The 11,277-nt window shown below is 41.4% G+C and overlaps 1 protein-coding gene across 4 annotated transcripts in view; it reads left to right on the top strand.

Moving 5' to 3' along the window:
• LOC117943992 (RNA-binding protein Musashi homolog 1) overlaps positions 1 to 10,066 on the top strand; it is a 21,546-nt gene extending 11,480 nt beyond the window's left edge. Inside the window, exons 6-13 of one of the 4 annotated variants that reach the window (XM_034870485.1) lie at positions 3,887 to 3,935; positions 4,526 to 4,608; positions 4,848 to 4,965; positions 6,224 to 6,304; positions 6,853 to 6,909; positions 7,981 to 8,040; positions 8,260 to 8,414; positions 8,495 to 10,066. In XM_034870485.1, the coding sequence (XP_034726376.1) occupies positions 3,887 to 3,935; positions 4,526 to 4,608; positions 4,848 to 4,965; positions 6,224 to 6,304; positions 6,853 to 6,909; positions 7,981 to 8,040; positions 8,260 to 8,414; positions 8,495 to 8,572 (681 nt within the window). In that variant the 3' untranslated portion in view covers positions 8,573 to 10,066. The remainder of the gene's footprint in view (positions 1 to 3,886; positions 3,936 to 4,525; positions 4,609 to 4,847; positions 4,966 to 6,223; positions 6,305 to 6,852; positions 6,910 to 7,980; positions 8,041 to 8,259; positions 8,415 to 8,494) is intronic. The other 3 variants (XM_034870486.1, XM_034870487.1, XM_034870488.1) reach the window with 3 other exon arrangements.
• The last annotated feature ends 1,211 nt before the right edge of the window (positions 10,067 to 11,277 follow it).

Below are 11,277 nucleotides of genomic sequence, written 5' to 3'. Positions count from 1 at the left end.
GAAGCAACCTCCCGTAGAGAGAGAGGGAGGCGGGCTAAGAAGGGTTGAAGGGCACAGAAAAGGAGGAATGTTGAGATAGGGAGGAAGAAAAGTGGCTATGAAAGGGGGAAAACACCAATCTGATGGGCCATAAATGTAAGCCTATCCAACCAACTTTGGGAGGTTTGGGAGTGTGTTTAAGTAGAGTTCAGGCTCTTCAGTATTAACTAATCAGATGCAACAGCTGCTCCTCCAACAGCCCCCCCCCCCACACACACACACTTTACCCAAAATCAGCACTTCAGACACCAACTCCTCTCCCATCCCACATACACACACTCTGCTCCAGTCCCTCCCAGCTTGTTGCCGTGGTGACCTGTTTTTGTCCATTGTCCCGCTGTAATCCAGTAGTTTTTTTTGTTTCCTTTAAATGTGTAAGGACATTTGTGCATTTGCATGAATGGAAAGCAGGGTGTGTGTGTGCATGAAAGTGTGACTGTAGCTGCGATGGGAGAGAAGCTTGCATACATTTGTACAGACTGTAAGACTCACAGCAAGTGACCCCAGCTGTCACAACCATTAAGTGTGTACCTCTACTGTTGGTGTAAGCAGGAAAAGAGTCTGAAAATTAACATTGCTTCAGAATTTAGGCCTAATGGATTGGAATAAATTAACAGCACAAACCTCCTTCTGCATTGTGTCTTTCTGTGTTTTCTCTCAGTCGGCCTCTGGCTCATGTTTAGAGTTTTACAATATTTCAGGTGCTAGTTCAAATTTACATAATGTCTTCTAATTGTGGGTCCTGGGTCCAGCAGGATGAGGGACTATTTGGACTGCTTGGACACGTGAGACCAAAGCTGTATCATGGATAGCGCCAATTCCAAAGTGCATTCCTGCTGAGCGGGAGGTATTTCTTGTTTATTATCTGAGCCTGCTTACAAGGTGCAGGTTGGGATGGAGTAGGACTCAGTGTCCTGTTTATTTTCGTACTGTGGCACCGCCTCGCAAAGGAAAACACAGAATGCACTATGTATTATCTGCAGCTCTTTGATACGTGCTGTAGTTTTTTTTTTTGCAGTATACTTCTGAAGGCACACCTACATAAACTCCATTAGGCTCACTGGACTGAAATGGCTGCTTAGTTGACATGGCAGGTGTTTTGGACCAAAGACAGGAGTCAACGGCATGTGTTAATGTGGGGTTTCCTAACTGAACAAGTCGGAGCTCCTGTTGCCAAATGTCACTAGACCAATAAGACTATAGCAGTCATGTTTGTATGAGACATCTGAATGTCTGAATGCTAAGGTGAAGGTCTTGTGATCCCCTAAACCTGGGGGGAAGTTGAGAACACCGCTCTTCTTTTTGGCTGAACGCAGAGCCCGTGTGATTCAGAGAATTGTGTTTTAAATTGGTAATTAGGCAGAAAGGTAACTTGAAAATTAGCATTTCAGACAGGAATTCCCTGTTTTAATGCCTTTTATTCTGCCTTTAGTACTTCACAAGGAAAAATACCATACAAATCCCTTTTATGAAATCAAGTGAGAGAGTAAGTCGGAGCAGTTAGCATAGGAAGGAGTGGATAAGATGAGAAATGCAGCATGGACAGGGCAGACGGGAAAAGTTGGGACTCCACTCACCCATGTGAGTTGGCGATTAGGAGGCTTGACTGAACACTTTGTCTGCTGGCCTGTTTAGAGAGAGATGGCTGGAGAGAGAGAGCGAGGAGAGAATGAAAGAGGGCGATATAAAGAGACAGAAGGGAAAAAATGTGAATGCCACCTTTCATAATCTCGCAGAAAGTGTATAGGACTTGCCATCAAACGCCTGTTTTTCAGACAATAGCTGCACGCTTCACTACAACCTGGATATTTTTAATGCTGCTCTCGGAAAGCTGCATATGATCACAGCTGACCCCTTGTTTTTCGGTACATCTGAGAATGTCAGAACTTCATGAGAATATGACCTTAACTTTTTTTACTCTCTGCATGCATGCTGACTAGTTAGTTACTGAGCCGCTGCTAAGCCAATCTCAGACCCCCACAGCTATCCAATCAGATTGTCTTACATCACCCTGGGCAGTGGACATCGGAGATCATCTTCTTATTGGTTTTGGCAAGGGCAAGGGGCTGGTGTGCGACCACAGCATAAGCGCACACACGTGACGGAATATTTCTCAAGTCAGCGTGCCATTGTATGCTAATAAAAGACAATAAGATGAAACACATTAGCGTGACTGCACAGCATATTATCTTTGGCTTCCGGCTTCAAAAATGTGGCTGAACAGCTCAAAAGCTCCTTGGACCAACCGTCGGTCATCTCTTCCAGAATAGATGTGGCTAATGCTAACATGAGGGCTAGCTGTGCGACGTGTAACTCTACTCTTATGATAACATGTTGGCTTGCAGCTGTCCACTAACTGTCCTGTTCCCCGGCTCTCTGCTGTGTCATTGAGTTTGGACAACCGGAAGGGTGGAAGGCTTGAGGGAAGAAGAGGAGGAGCAGCAGGAGCGGTACAAACTGAATAAAGGACAGAAAGAGGAGGGGGTGCTCTGTGTGTGTCCAAGCTATATGTTGACAGGGATGAGAGTTAAAAGGGTCAGGTTGTGGACGGAACGCAACCCTGATTCTCTCAGTGTTCATCATTTGGCAAGGAAAATCAAAAAATCTTTCACTGGGACCGGTGTCATCTCCACTAGTAGGATGGGTTTTACATTTGAAGTAAAGGTCAGAAATTGGATGACCTGGTCATACAGAGGCCTCTGCCACTCATGTTACACAGGTTTGAGTTTCAGTGCTTGTTACCTAATGAAAATAGCCATGTAGTCATACTCCACATGTATCTCCATGTGATATGGGGAGATCTGTGTTGCAGATTTTTGTGATTGTTGTCACAGTACTTGTTTTTGGCTAACGACAGAAAACAGAAGGTCATTTCCACTGCGATCCCAGGCCTTGGCCTCTCTCTCTCTCTCTCTCTTATGTTGTCAGTGCTCGAGCAGAAGCTACTAACTTTCCTGCCAGTGAAGGACAAGTGAGGGAGGGAGGAGAGGGTGAAAGGGGGGAGGAGGAGGAGGAATATGAATAGGGCAGTGGAGTGAGAGCAAAAAGGAACGTGTAACGAGAAGGAAAATGAAAGGAGAGCGTGTTGACAAAGAGCCCAGTTCACTTTGTTCTATATACTGATTCAAATGTTCATTTATACTCTATCAAAACTACACCTCCTATTTTGTTTTTATCACCCAGTTATTAATCAATTCCCCCTTTTCTCTTTTTCTGTCACATGCTTTCTCTCCCTCAACTTTTCTCCTTTCCCTCCATTCTATTCATTTAAATTAGTTGGGGAGGGAGGGGGGCAAGTTTTTCTAATTGAAATTCTTTACAGGGTCTCCATGGGGATGGTAAACTTTGTGGAGAGGGAACAGCGAGGGTGAACAAATGAAAGGGGGGGGGGAAACAAGGGAGAGAGAGAGAGCAGGACAGAGTTTGTGAAAACTCAGGATAAAGACAGAGACCAAGCAAAGGATGGGGAAGAATTTCTTTCCTGCGCCATGTGAACGAGGAACATTCACTTCTATTTTACCTTGATGGATTGTATTTCGTATTATTTTTATACAGCCCCCCCCCCTATTTCCCCTTCACTCTCTTTCTTCCTTCGTAGTCTTTCTTTTTCTTTCCTCTTTTGTCACCTGTCACCCCTCCCTCTCTCCACTGCACCCTTTCCATCTGTTTTCCCCTCTTACTCCAAATGCTAAAGAGGGACAATGGCACCCCATGCTGTGTAATGATTGTGTGTGTGTCAGTGTGTTTGTGTGTGTGTGGGAGTGTGTGTGTGTCTGTTTGTGTGTGTGTGTATGTGTGTTTGTGTTAATATGTCAAAGCTTATCTATTCTTTGCTTTGTTCTCACAGGTCGATGATGCCATGCTTATGTTTGACAAAACAACCAACAGACACAGAGGTACGCACACTCACACACACACAAAAACACACACACACACAATTAGTTAGTAGGGAAACCTGCAAGAATCTGTTCTTATAAATGAAAGGAGAAACAGCGTGATAGAGTCACTTTGTGAACGTCCGCAAAAAGAAATGCATCCATTACAGGGTCAGGAGAGTTCCAGGCCAAGCGGTAACTTAACAAGACAGATGAGGAAAGAGGGAGAAAGAGAAGAGTAGGGTGGAGTGAGAGAAATTGAGTGTGCAAATTGGTAGAAGACAGTAAATCTGGGCTCTGTTTTTGACGGACCACGCCCCATGCCTGCTTCTCCTGATGCCAACAGCTTGATTGACAGGCAAGCAACGCGAGGCTTGTTCGGCTGTCGTTTAGCTCCTACTGTCTGAAATGGCAGTCTTATTATATCCACTGTAGAGTTTCCAAAAGTGTGTGAGATATTGAATGTGGTCAAGTGTTGGTGTTAAAAAAATGACTCTTTGTAGAAAGGGGAAAATCTGTTTTTACATAATTTTTTATCTGGGGGATCTGGGGTCATCTTTGTCACAAACCAGGGTACTGCAAGTGTTGGAATAAGCTTGTGTGTGTTCCAGGCTTTGGCTTTGTCACCTTTGAGAATGAAGACGTGGTGGAGAAAGTGTGTGAGATCCATTTCCATGACCTCAACAACAAAATGGTACGCATGTCAGCAGTAACATATCGTACCGAATTATAGGTTTCTATTTAAGAACTCAAAGTTATTTAATGAATTTTTATCATGAAGAGTTGAGCTGAACTGATTTAAACTGAGTTTATTTACTCAGTGATGTTAGGATTTGTTTGAGTTGCTTTTAGTTTTTCTGCCAGGGTGTCATGTTTTGTAGTTGTGTCTTTCTCTCTGTATTTTTAACTGAACAATGGTTTCCTATGCTTTAGGTGGAGTGTAAGAAAGCCCAGCCCAAGGAGGTGATGACGCCGACAGGATCGGCCAGAGGCCGCTCCAGAGTGATGCCCTATGGGATGGACGCCTTCATGCTGGGCATCGGCATGCTGGGTAAGATCCAAAATCACATGTAAACCTGAAGCAAATAGACTGAAGTCTCCTTAAAGGTTTCATTCATTAGCAGTAGGTGTTGTTGTTTAGAGCAGAAGCTTAACACAACATAAACACTGACACTTATGGACAGGTTTATCGATTAGGTCTTAACCGTTTAAATTAAAGGGTACTTTCACATAAATAATTAATGAGTTTGAGTTATTGGAAGTTGATTTTCTTCCAAATTTCTAATTCTAGTAATTCAAAATATAAGCCTGTTTTAAAGCTACATTTAAACATGTAATTGTATTTTACAACGTGAGAAAGGTTTGATGTGCATTTGTCTCAATAATAATTTATCATGGACAGCAACTTGCTGAAGGCACTGCAAATTTCACGTGTATCTTGGCTTATTTAGTGCTTGTTATCGTTATCCTGCAATACAAACACTAATAACTAAATAACTCATGCCATGTTAAGCATTTTGTCTGTGGCTCCTTAATGTAAAGTGTTAATGTTAAGAAGCAAAATCAGGTTAACTGGAACTAAAATTGGATTTTTAATTTGGTTGATATTAATCTCCGATTCTTAAATGCTCAGCCCCAGTGAATGAAATCATGATCTATGATGTAAACATTTAGAGGTCACCGGCTGAAGGGCACCCGAGTTATAAATGGTTTGAAATCGTCCTCATCGAGAACAACAAACTGAGCGTGTGTGTGGCATTTGTGGTTGTTTGGCTCCCTCTACTGGACATTTGACATTGTACTTTACTGTTTACCTACATCGTCTCAGTAATGTTGTTTAGTCATTCGGTTTGGTTTGTTCGTAATTCCTCTTTGGTGACCCTGACCCTTAAAGAAATACAGGGAAAAAATCTGTTCTGATAATGTGGAAGGGTTTAATCATCATACTAGGTGTCATACCTAATAATGGCTACGCCATGTTTTTTTTAATCAAAGAAATTGCTCCGATTTATAACAAATGTACATGCACTTTGGATACTAGCTGCATTGTAGCAGAGAGAAATAGCTGACAGGAGACAAGTATTGTTGCGTACACAACATTAACGGCTGTAAAGGTTTATGATGACAATCCTACTACTAGTAGGCAGGTTTTCTTCACATAAAACTAATCGATATGTAATCTAATATGTTACTCATTTTCATGTTAACCTGCAGATCAATCAAATTAAAAACAGTTTCTGTCTTTATGTCTTCGTGTGTCCTTACCCAGCCAAGTTAACTAAACGGATGATTATTCCTTATTTTAACAGGTTACCCAGGTTTCCAGACTGCTACATATACCAGCCGTAGTTACTCTGGAATTGCTCCTGGTTACACTTACCAATTCCCAGGTAAGTCCATATACATATAACAAAGAATGCACTCTCTATGTCTTTTAACACAGAGAAGTAAGTACATTTTAAGGATACAAGCTATAGCATGTAACTGATTTAGCTGTAAAGTACTGGGATCATAAAAGGTGACAAACTTCCAAAATGCATAAACACACACACGCACGCACACACACATTTATTTTTTATTTTTGTTCCTGTCTGGCTTTCCAAACCCTCCTCCTTCTCTTAAATATCTCCTTGCGTCTCAGATCTCAAATGTCCATCATTTGCCTGTTTTCTCCTTATATTCTTCTGTGTTTATTTGATCTTCTTATGTAACCTCCTTTCATTTGGTTGTGTTGCCCCTCCTTTTCCTTTGCTCCTACCTTCCTGCCTGTCTGTCCTCACAGTAGAGGTTTAAGTTTTTGTACTTGTGCTGCCTTGTTAGTATTCTAGTGTGGCTAAATCTCTTTGTGTGTGTGTGTGTGTGGGGGGGCTTTGTAGTCCGACCGGAGGATAGTGACTGTATTTACAAAGCGCTCTCTCTTGACCTTCTCTGTTTCTAGAATTCCATTTAGAGAGGACCCCCCTCCTGACATCATCCCACCCCCATGAGCTGGCAGGTCAGTGGCTCCTCATTCCTCCAAGGGCCGCGAAAAAAAGAAGAAGCTATTTAGCAGCAAAAAGTCAAATGAAACTGGTGAACCGACCCTGCCTTAGATGAGAATATTCAGGTCGTTTACTAGAATAATTAACCATTTTACTTAAGTTATAAATAAGGCAAAAACACAAGCTCTGTAGCTTCCTGCAATTATTCCATTCACATTTTCTTCACAACACATCTTTAGAGACATGTGTGATCATGTGACTCTACAAATGATCCTTTAATGTTACGATAAACTTTCTGTCTGTGAATCCTGTGGCCATATTAACAAAGTGCCAGTTATCTTACCAGTAAGAGTCGTCTTTAATTTCTCGGCTAAGAGTTCCTAGCCAAGATCCTCTTAAGAGCTATTTGCAAAGCTGCTGAGAGCAACTTCTATTGCGAATTCTTAAGATAAGAGAACAAGCAGAGGAAACATTTAAAAAAAAAATTCAGACGAATTAAAATTGTATTTAAATGTGCATTTAATTCAAACAAACAATTAAGTGAAAATTTTAAATTCATTTGGAGTTTAATTAAATAATACATTGCATTTTAAAGTAAAAGTCAAAAATTAAACACAACCAAATTAAAAGATGACATTAAATTAGCAGCATTTGACAAATTGTGAGCAGGTCTTTAATGACTCAGGAGTTCTTTGGATTGCCTCTAAATTCTCTACACTTATAATTTCCCCTAATTCAGCCAGTTAGGAGTTACTTGTTTTAGTGAGTACAGCCGCTGCATCTACCAGCAGCTCCTGCAGCTCTGCCTTTAGTCTGCCATCTAGTGGCCCTGAGTTGTACTGCCATCCTCCTTTTTTACCACAAGCATTATTTTGTTCCTTATTTAAAGAGCCTAAAGTCAGATTTTATGGCTGGTTATGTACAGCTGTGTTTTGGATTGTGCCCTCTCCACTAGCTGGATTAAAATCAGACAACAGATGTTTGTGCAGATGTCATCTCAACCGACACTGAGCTGTAGATTGTGACTCATGATGTGAGTGATTCACAATGACAATGGAATAATTTGGTCTTTTTGTAATCCTCAGCCATTCCCCTGACTGCGTATGGACCAATGGCAGCAGCCGCAGCCGCGGCGGTAGTTAGAGGTATGTGTGTGTGTGTGTGTGTGTGTGAAAGAAACAAGCTGAGACAAAGAATGTGTGCACTTGTGCATACAATTGCCTTAGGTAGAAGTGTGTACAATGTCCTGCTTAGACAAATAAAAGAGTATTTTTAGATGCGTGTGTGTATGTGTGTGTGTGTATGTGTGTGTGTGTGTGCAGCCCTCTAGTGAAAAATCCCAACTTGTCTCCTCTGTCTCTCAGGCTCCACCCCTTCACGCACAGCTGGTTTCCTGAGCACAAGCAGCCCTGGACCAATGGCTGACCTGTATGCTGCAGCCAACCAAGACTCAGGAGTCAGCAGCTACATCAGTGCCGCTAGCCCCGCCCCCAGCACAGGATTTGGCCACGGTTTAGGGGTAGGTCACATGTCCCACCAACACGCACACACACATTTCAGTACATGCTTGGATGCACGTATTATACCCAAATCTAATAGAACGTGTCTCCACTCACTTGGTCGGTGTATCCCCAGGGACCGCTGATTGCTACTGCGTTCACTAATGGCTACCACTGAGAAGACTCAGGTCACTGAAGACGGGTGGGCCTTTCTTCTGCTGATGAGCCAATCAAAACGCTGGCTGCCCTCTAATGGCACAACCCGATTGGCCGGCCACAGGCTCTTCCTGGCTCTCCTGGCTCCCTGTGGCTTCACCCACCGACTGAATATCTTTTTAAAGTCCCGAACTCTGTTTTGCTGTAATAATCTCACTTTAACATAACGTCCCCCGTCTCTCCTCTCTTTTCCTCATGTAGTGTAATAACTAGACCCCCACCCCTCAGTTATCCATTATTTTCTTTTGAAGCTGAGGAAAGAGATCTGCAAAAAAAAAAAAAAATCTCAGAAGGTTTGTCAAAGTCACAGAGGACTATGTTGAGTTTTTTTTTTATTATTATCTTATTTCAATGTGATACTTGTTTCATTATGAAATCCTTTTAAGCTGTTACTGATGTGAACAGAGAGAGAGAAAGCTGTAAGCGAAGGGTCTTCGTCTAAAAAATGTTTTTAACAAAAGGAAGAACAAAACTACAACAAAACTCCGACAAACTCCTCTTTTTAACTCAAGCATCACGGAAACATGAAAAAACTAAACTAAAATGTATATTTTGGTAGTCTTTAAAAACAAAACCTTTGTAATATTGTTATTAATATTGACATAATAATGATAATCTGTAAGGTATTTTATTCTGTAATTAGTTTTAAAGCAATGTTTTTATGACTGTAAGATATTGTACATAGACGTTGGGTTGGGGTGGGTGGGGGGCTGAAAGGGTTACTGAACTGGCTCGCATGTCATTGGTTGGTTTGGAAAGGGTTAATAGCTATTTGATTGGCTGTCATTTACTACTATGTGTGGTCATCTCACTATTTTAATCAGTATGCATATGGTATATGTGTACATGTTGGCCAGTCGGCTCCAGCGGTGCTTCAGAGCAGCACCGTCGACGATAGCTGTTGAGAAATAACACTTCCAGGAGTTTGTCTGGCACATTCTTTCACTTAAGTTAAGTTTGGTCACACACCCACCCCTTTGTTTGCTTCAACTTTGACTTTTTAACTTTTAACACCATGATGAACCAGATTTCTTGCATCTTCATGAAAACTACTTCCGATTAAGATGACGGACTACGGAAGTATCACAACCTTAAACAGGAGAAATCAGGGGTTCACGGGGTCGGGGGTTGACTTGACTTCCTCTTTTTTGAAAATATATATATTTTTAGCGCAATTCACTTCTTACTGTTTTTTTGTTTTTATTGTTTACTTTTTTTAAATAATTCTTTCATGTGGTTTTTGTCTACCGGGAAAACAAATGAAGGACATTCTCAGAGAAGCAATTGTAGAAAACATCACAATCATGTTCTGTCTTCTTATCGCTTTTGAACGTGCATGTGATTGCGTCTGAGCGTGTGTGAGTGAGTGTTTGTGCGCATACATCAAGGTGTAATATGGAACTACTTTTGGCAACGAAGGAGCATTTCGATTGCCATTTCTTTTGGTACAAAAAAAGCACCCTATTCCATTGTGGCTGATCTGCTCCTCTCCCCTGCCTCCCTCCCATTTCATATTTAGGTTTGACAAATTTGTACTCCTCTGGAACCAACATATTGTTTATAAAGAGTTGCTGCTCCGTGTAGTGGTGAACAGAGGGGGTTTGGGCAGGGAACCACAAATGGAACAGGGTCTCGCTCCCAGTCGGCTCTGATACAGGACCTCAGTACAGATGACACTGGCTGGCAAGGAAAGTCAAAAAGCTGGAACAAGTTCAACATTTGCAAAAACAAGTCGGCTGTTTGTTCAGCCTTCTTGCTGCAGCCCGTTTGATGTTCAGCACAGCAGAACACTTCCTGATCCAGCTGGTTGTTCCTCTGTCAGAGCACCTGGGACATGACATAAAACTACTGCTGGACACCAACACTGTAACTTTTTAACTTACAATAAAGCAATAAGTTATTTTTTACCTTACAAATGAAAATAGTACTATTATTGCTAATAGCAGACGACGCAACGTGTGGATAATTCTGCGGCATTACGACTTATTTTCAGGAGAAAAAAAAAAGAAATTATATTTTTCTGTTTTGAGATCTTGTTCCCCTTGTATATTGATTTAATAATGCTGTCTTTTGTTGTGTTGATGTAAGGAAAAGGGCCAATGCTTTGAATGGAGCTTGTAGCTCTACGAGCGCAGTTAAAGTTTAAGATTTGGGCTGTCCCCCGCCAAGCTTTACAGCAATGATTTTCTTTTTTTTCTTGTTTTCTTTTTCTGATAATTTCAATTTTAAAATCCTAATAAATTATTCTAAAGCATTTGATTGTGATCGTTTTTTTTTTTTCATTTATTATTATTATTGTTACACAGTTGAACATATATGCAACATTTCTGAATTTAGAGACACCTAGTGGAAGTATTCAAGATAATATATAACCCCCCCCCCCCCCCCCCCCCCCCCCCCAGGCAGATTTTACCTGGAGATGCACCAAAAGTGGTGCATGCTATGGTGATTTTTTGTAAGGTTGTGCAGCAAAGTTGAACTTTGACCTAAATATTGTTACCTCCACAACGCACGTTCAATGGGAATCTGGCATTAAGGTGGAAGTTACGTTAATGGTGTGCATCTCTGAATTCCCAGTTAAAACTCTCCTCTCTTAATCATTGTAGGACTTAAGTAAAAATATCTTAAGCCTGGCAAAAAAATCTATGAGGACACCAGATTAGATAC

The sequence above is a fragment of the Etheostoma cragini genome, chromosome 4, assembly GCF_013103735.1.
Source record: "Etheostoma cragini isolate CJK2018 chromosome 4, CSU_Ecrag_1.0, whole genome shotgun sequence".
Lineage (NCBI taxonomy): Eukaryota > Metazoa > Chordata > Actinopteri > Perciformes > Percidae > Etheostoma > Etheostoma cragini.
This window is presented reverse-complemented; position numbering and strand designations above follow the sequence as displayed.